The sequence below is a fragment of the Nanorana parkeri genome, unplaced genomic scaffold (genome assembly GCF_000935625.1).
Source record: "Nanorana parkeri isolate BGI_ZX_2015 unplaced genomic scaffold, ASM93562v1 scaffold352, whole genome shotgun sequence".
Lineage (NCBI taxonomy): Eukaryota > Metazoa > Chordata > Amphibia > Anura > Dicroglossidae > Nanorana > Nanorana parkeri.
The window spans coordinates 680,248-687,205 of NW_017306620.1; the positions used below are offsets into that span (position 1 = coordinate 680,248).

Sequence of the window (6,958 nt, forward strand, 5' to 3'; positions counted from 1 at the left end):
CTGCTGACTTCTATTATTCAATCATGTGCAAGCAAAAATTTTTCATTGCACATGATTCGGTATTCACATTCACTAAGTTAAGGAAAAATTCCCTTTGTAAAGTGAACAGCCTATTTGCCTTTCGTAAATCAACCACAATGTGTCTTATATATGTCCACATACCTTTCCCAGTACACAGTACCATGTTTTAAAGACTGATAACAAGAACATAAAATATCAATTAAAACAGGGCAGCAAAAATATGTGAGCTGTGCCAGACTACCCAATAATGGAAGAGGACCCTTGGGTAGTCTCATTAGCTTAATGTAAACTCTACATTTACATGCACTAACTGGCCAAATGTTTGTGGACACCTGACCATCACTTATAAGCTTGCTAGACATTCCATTTCAAAAAGATGAGCATTTTCATGAAGTGGGCTTCCCTTTTTGGCAATAACAGCTTCCACCCTTCACAAGCTTTTGGAGTGTATGTGTGGAAAGTGATGTCCATTTGGCCAAAACAGCATTTGTGGGGTCAGGTAGTGATGTTGGACAAGATGACCTGGCTTGCAATTGCCATTCCAATTCATCCCGAAGATATTCATTTGGGTTAAGAGCAGGGCTCTGTGAAGGCCACTTGAGATCATACACAATTAATCCGCCAAACCATGTCTTTATGGACTTGAATTTGTGCATCTAAACTCAATAATTTGGAAGTGTGTCCACATGCTGTTGACAATATAGTGTAAAATTCACCCATTCCATGCCTGGTACAACAAATATATTGTAGGGAGACAAGAAGTTATGATGTATACAAAAGCCCATTGACACAGGATTTTATTCTTTAAATATTGCTTATTTTACCTTTTGGACCAGGAAAACCAGGACTTCCTGGAGCACCAGAATTTCCAGCTGGTCCAGGTGGTCCCATTGCTCCCATATCACCCTTTGCGCCTGTGTTAGACAAGAAAATGAAAATAAGGACTTTAATAGGTACTGAAAAAGGATACAGTAAACATGAACTGAAAAATACAAGACGCCAGAAGTAAGACAATAAGCAATTGGACAATTGAAGTTTATCAGAATATCTCTACAATATTCCATTCCCTGAGACATTGCCCACCCCTGACTTCCTAATTGGCCAGAAAGCCGGCTCCATGCTTCCTCGTCAGCTGGTGACAAGGGGACATGGAGCCAGCCAATCAGAAAGCAGGTGGTTTGTTATGGCTTCCTTAATGGGACTTCCAGTATCGGTATTCCGTATTGGCGAGTACTGAAAGAATATCAGTACTCGATACCAAAAAAATGTTATCGGTGAATCCCTAATATAAATTAATTTCCTAATTTCATATGAAGACACAAACATTGCTCACCGCTAGCGCCTGGTATCCCATCACGACCTTGAAATCCAGGTGGCCCGGGGGGTCCTGGAAATCCACGTTCTCCAGGAAATCCAGGATTACCACGTTCTCCCTGTGGCCCGGGAATATCAAATCCTGGAGGACCAGAATCCCCTTTGTCACCTTGTATACCTGGAAATCCTGGACAGCAATTAGATATTTAAGTTAGAAAGTAATTTCATAAAGATGGTAACAAAGCAAAAAAGTTGCTAATTTGTTTTTTTTACAAATGTACTCATGTTTTAAAATAATATTTCCTGAAAATTAGACCACATTTCAAAAAGTACCATAAACCGTAAAATATCAATCTTGTTTGGCTAACATAATGAACAACACATTTTCCACTTACATATACTTTTAACCTAAATGAAAAATAATACAAAAACCATTATATAACCTGGGTCTGGGAGTGTGGATGAAGCAAAACATTATTAAAAAAATGAAACTGTAATGAAATTAGAAATTTACCTGAATGTATCTACCTTTTACTGTTGTTTAGGGATGTTGCCTGGCCAACATTTACCAGAATGTCAGGTGTAACAGATATATTAACAGTCCATAACAATAAATATACTGTAGAAAGGCAGATATTCTTCCTACAGAAATAACCACACTCAGGTCACACACATATATATTCCAGCAGTGAGACCTCTGCATTTGAGTTACCAACCAACCATTCCAATAGGAATGGCACTCTCGTCAGTAGAATTCCCATTTGTTTTACATTTTAGGGAAGAAATTAAGAAGCATGGAGAATGAAGACAACCATGAAGAAAGAATAAATGAACTAAATTAAAGAACTCCAGGCAGAAATGTTATTAACCCTTGCTGTGGGGCTAACCCCGCTCTGCAAGGGTTAACTGCTCGTTTTTTTGCCTAGGTAAAACAAAATAAAAAAATTATGCCCACCTAAACCTCGGAGCCGGCTGGCTCTTATATCGGTCCCTAGAGTGTCTCTCACCCTACTCTGCAGCAATCTAGGAATCCTCGAGCCATCGTGTCCAATGCAGCGGTGGGGGAGTAGAGATGCTGGAGGGATCGCTGCGCTCTCAGAGGTTCAGGTGAGTATAACTTTTTTTCCTGTCCCCTGGGCAAAAACGAGAAGTTAACCCTTGCAGTGGGGTAGCTCCACTGCAAGGCTTAATAAGATTTCAGCCCAGAGTTCTTCTTTAAACAGTGGACTGCGGGTGCAGTGCTTAGACTCCTGGTGACTCTTCCTCCCAGTCCCTGCCAGTACTGGACCTTCAGTTACAGAAAAAGTGTAAATGGACTTACACTTAAAGGATCTGTGAATGGATGGCATGGCCGAGTGCAGCCACGCACAGCTGTGCCAATTTCAAATACAAACTGAATTCTGCAGGGGTGAAGAACCCCGGGATTCTGGTAAGAGGAGAGGGTAATTTGGGGGGTGTGGGGCTGTGCATAGTTACATAGAATTTGAGGTTGAATAAAGACACAGGTCCATCGAGTTCAATCTTTGAGTGTCTGTGTGTGATTGTGCATGTGTGTGCGTGTACACAAGTCCCTGTGTGGTCTAGTTTTTAAGAGTACCTGTACCCTTGTATGGTATGGTCTCTGAGGAAGGTATCTAAATGCTTTTTGAATGATTCATTACTCTCTGCTGATACCACTGCTTGTGGAAGCGAGTTCCAAAATGTAACCGCTCTAACTGAAAAGAATCCCCTGCACCCTTTGTGGTTAAATCTTTTCTCCTCCAATTTTAGGTGGCGGCCTCTAGTTTGTGTTATGGAGTTTACTGTAAAAAGTTTACAGTACACTGTTGCCATCACCACTAAACATGTCCCCTCTTAGTCGCCTCACTTCTAGCGTGAACAAGTTTAAATTTAGCAACCGTGTCTCATAGCTTTGGTCCTCCAGCCCCTTAATTAGTTTTGTTGCCCTTCTCTGGACTCTCTCCAGCTCCAGGACATCCTTTCTGTGGATAGGTGACCAAAACTGAACCGCATACTCAAAATGAGGCCGAACTTGTAGCCTATAAAGTGGCAACATTTTTGCTTTATCTCTACAGAACATTCCCTTTTTAATGCATGACAGTACTCTGCTCGCTTTGTTTGCTGCAGCCTGGCATTGCAAGCTATTATTCAATCTGTGGTCTACTATGACTCCCAAATCTGTTCCCATCTCTGACTTCCCTAGTGGAGTTCCCATTAATGTGTATTCTACTTACCTGTTTTTAATCCCAAAATGCATTACTTTACATTTATCAACATTCAACCTCATCTGCCATGTAGTTGCCCACTCCCCTGTTTTATTCAGGTCCTCCTGTAATGTTATAACGTCTAAGTATAACCCTGAGACACACCGCTCAAGACCCTAGACCAGTCTGAAAAGGTGCAATTTATCGATACTCTCTGTACACATTCCTGTATTCCTGTCTAAGTCCATGTCTATTACCCTCCTAATTTTAGTATCGTCTGCAAACACATGGCTATTAAGTCCTTCCCCAATATCATTAATAAACAGGGTAAACAGTATGGGGCCTAGCACAGAACCCTGGGGTACGCCACTCCCGACCTTAGACCAACCCGAGAAAGAGCCTTTATCAATACTCTCTGGAAGTGTTCATGTGGTACCGTGTCAAAAGCTTTGGCAAAGTACAGATATACCACATCCACTGGCTTTCCGCTATCCAGATCTCTACTCACCTCTTCGTAGTATGTAGGTAGGTTGGTCTGACAAGAACGGTCCTTCCTAAATCCATGCTGATTATCACTTATTATACCATTGTCATGAACAAAATCCACTAAATAGTCCTTTATCATTCCCTCAAACAGTTTGCATACTATTGATGTTAGACTGACTGGTCTGTAGTTGCCAGGTTGACATCTTGAACCTTTTTTGAATATTGGTACTAAAAATGCACCGAAATGGAAATTTCAAAACCGAAACGAAACCAAAATAAAAAAATTGTCAGGCCGAAACTGAAAATGTTTTTTATTTAAATTTTTGTTCAAATTTATTTAATATTTAATTTTTATAAACTGTCACAGGAGGCTGAGTGAGCGGTACAGGGAGGAGAGCTCAGCCTCCTGTGACAGTGCGGGCTGTCTCCGCCCACACACCGCTCTGCCAGACTGTGATAGGAGGCTGAGCGGTCTGGGAGGAGAGACGCCGGCCGCTCACAGTGCTCTCCTCTTGCAGCGCTCGGCCAGCAGTCACACTTTCTCTTCTCCCCGCTGGGACATAGAGCAGCGCCCAGCGGGGAGGAAAGAAAGCAGGGATGCGCCGTTGTATCGGCAGGAAAATGGCACTTTCGGTATTTAGCCAAAAGTGCCATTTTCGACCAATATGTTTCAGCAGCCGATATATCGGTGCATCCCTAATTGGTACTACCGTTGCCTTACGCCAATGGTACCCTTCCAGTCAGTATGGAGTCCTTGAAAATGAGGAATAATGGTCCCGCTATAACTTGGCTGAGTTCTTTAAGTACCCTAGGGTGCAGGTTATCTGATCCTAACGATTTATTTGCATTATGTTTTTCTAGTCTTGAGAAGTTGAACCCCGGCTACTGTCAACCACTGCGGTATCTTACACACTGAGCTAATAACATTTGTATCTCCATTAAACCATTTTTCTTGATTGTATTCTGAGGAGAAAAATGAATTTAATACCTCAGCCTTCTCCCTGTCGTTTGTGATTAATCTTCCATTCTCATCTTTTATTGGGCCCACCTATTCTTTTCTTACCCTCTGGGGGGTGTGAGGCTGTGGATGTAACCATGTTTCATGTTACAATGTAAATAGGGTTGTAACATGAAATGTGGAGTTAATTGGATTACTGCTAATTAAAGAGCGTACTTTTTGTTCCTGCTGTTAAAGAGTAGTAAGATATGTGAAAATGTGGAATGGGTCTCCATAGGAGCTAGTTCCAATGAACACTATAGATTGCTACAAAAAAAGGTGTGGTTCAAATATGGTGCTATGAAAGAGAACACAAAATAACAGTCAAAGACACCATTACTTATCACACCCGCATGTATTTCATTCTCTTATCTCTACCAGCATACGAAACAAAAATAAAAAAAATGTTTGTTAGTGTTGCTAAAACTTTGTTTGTAGCCTTAGGCTTGACCAAAACTTTTCATATGTTCCGCATTATACCTGCCACACCCAAAAAAAATTTGTATTGTGCAGTAACTATATCAGTAAAGGAGCCGATAATGCAATTGTGAAAAATATATTCACATTTATGTATGTACCTATGTGTATTTTTTTGTATTGTTTCCACCAGATGGCATGTTCTAATCCTTCCCTACACCATCAGATTAAACAAAAACTTTTCTATATAACAGTTTAAGATTTGTCTCAATTACAGCAAATGTGTATCCTACCAATCTGTTCATATCGGCCACAAAAATAAGCTCAGGTGCATTATTTGGTGTTCATTCTCACCTAGTACATGTTTTTTTTGGTTATTATTTACTGAAAAGTCTTAGAAAGATATTAGAGTGGAAAACCAACAACAGTACCTGGTTGACCTTGGGTCACAAATCATCAGGTTTAGGATCATCGGGAGGCATCAAGCAGAAATAAGTTGCAAAATATGTTGTCAGGAAGATGTTAGGTTAAGATAAAAAATTAAGCACATACATGTTACAAAAGACAAAAGTTAATTAAAAGAAAGGAAAACAACATATAATTAAAGCACGAACTGTACAATTTGATTAATTAAATAAGTAAAGCTGTTCATCTTATAGTCAATTTTTCTATTATTCAGTCACCCGTAAAAATATGTATTTTTAAATGTTTCTCTTTCCCCCATTGCCACCTCTAATCTACTCTAAACAGGTAACAATGGAGGGATTATATTGTACTGGTGGGAGGCATATATTGAGGTTTAGCTAAAGACCATTATTAACTATTATATCAGTAACACTCTACACTCACTTTAATACTGAGTTGCCCAATATCACTTAGGCTTAATATTTACAAAAAAAAATATTGCCCCTCAAAACGGTCATGGCTGCTATTATCCTGATACAGGTGTAGCTAAGAGATGCTCCTCTAGGACATCCTATTCATCTAAATATAACCTGAATAAACACTAGCTGTTTGATAGGCTTCTACTCTGACAATGCTCTGAAATCATTTTCATTAAAACAACTTGCAAAGTATGTATGAAAATGGATCAAGTCTGTTCACTAAAAACAGCCTCTACATGGGAGACATAAGCCAACCACCCATAAAATAATAATACAACTTTCTTCCATTGCCTCCAAATATTAGAGATGGGAAAAATTCCATGAGGGAGAGGAAATGTAATGGATAAAATAGACTATAACCTTTTAAATTAAACAGGGGCAATTTAAAAAGAACAGTGCTCTCTGATTGAAACAACAATAAAAATGTACATTGATAACTTGTAAACCAATATGGATCCATGAATAAGTAAAAGACAAGAAGACAATGGAGAGAATGAAAAATATAACAGCTGGTACCAAACAACTGCAATTAAAAATATTAAGCACAATCTACCGTTTGTGCTTTAGGATTCCTTTTGGACTACACTGTAATATTAAAAGTCTGGTCATCCTAATATTGCTACAATAATTTACAT

General features: G+C 39.5%; 1 protein-coding gene across 4 annotated transcripts in view; it reads right to left on the reverse strand.

Moving 5' to 3' along the window:
• The window catches only part of COL4A5 (collagen type IV alpha 5 chain), a 97,270-nt gene that overhangs the window by 48,488 nt on the left and 41,824 nt on the right, over nucleotides 1-6,958 (reverse strand). For 2 of the 4 annotated variants that reach the window (XM_018558671.1, XM_018558670.1), the window contains 2 exons: nucleotides 1,355-1,522; nucleotides 846-935 (listed from right to left, as the gene is read on the reverse strand). In XM_018558671.1, coding sequence (XP_018414173.1) covers nucleotides 846-935; nucleotides 1,355-1,522 — 258 coding nt within the window. Of the gene's footprint in view, nucleotides 1-845; nucleotides 936-1,354; nucleotides 1,527-5,870; nucleotides 5,880-6,958 lie in introns of all 4 variants that reach the window. The other 2 variants (XM_018558668.1, XM_018558669.1) reach the window with 2 other exon arrangements.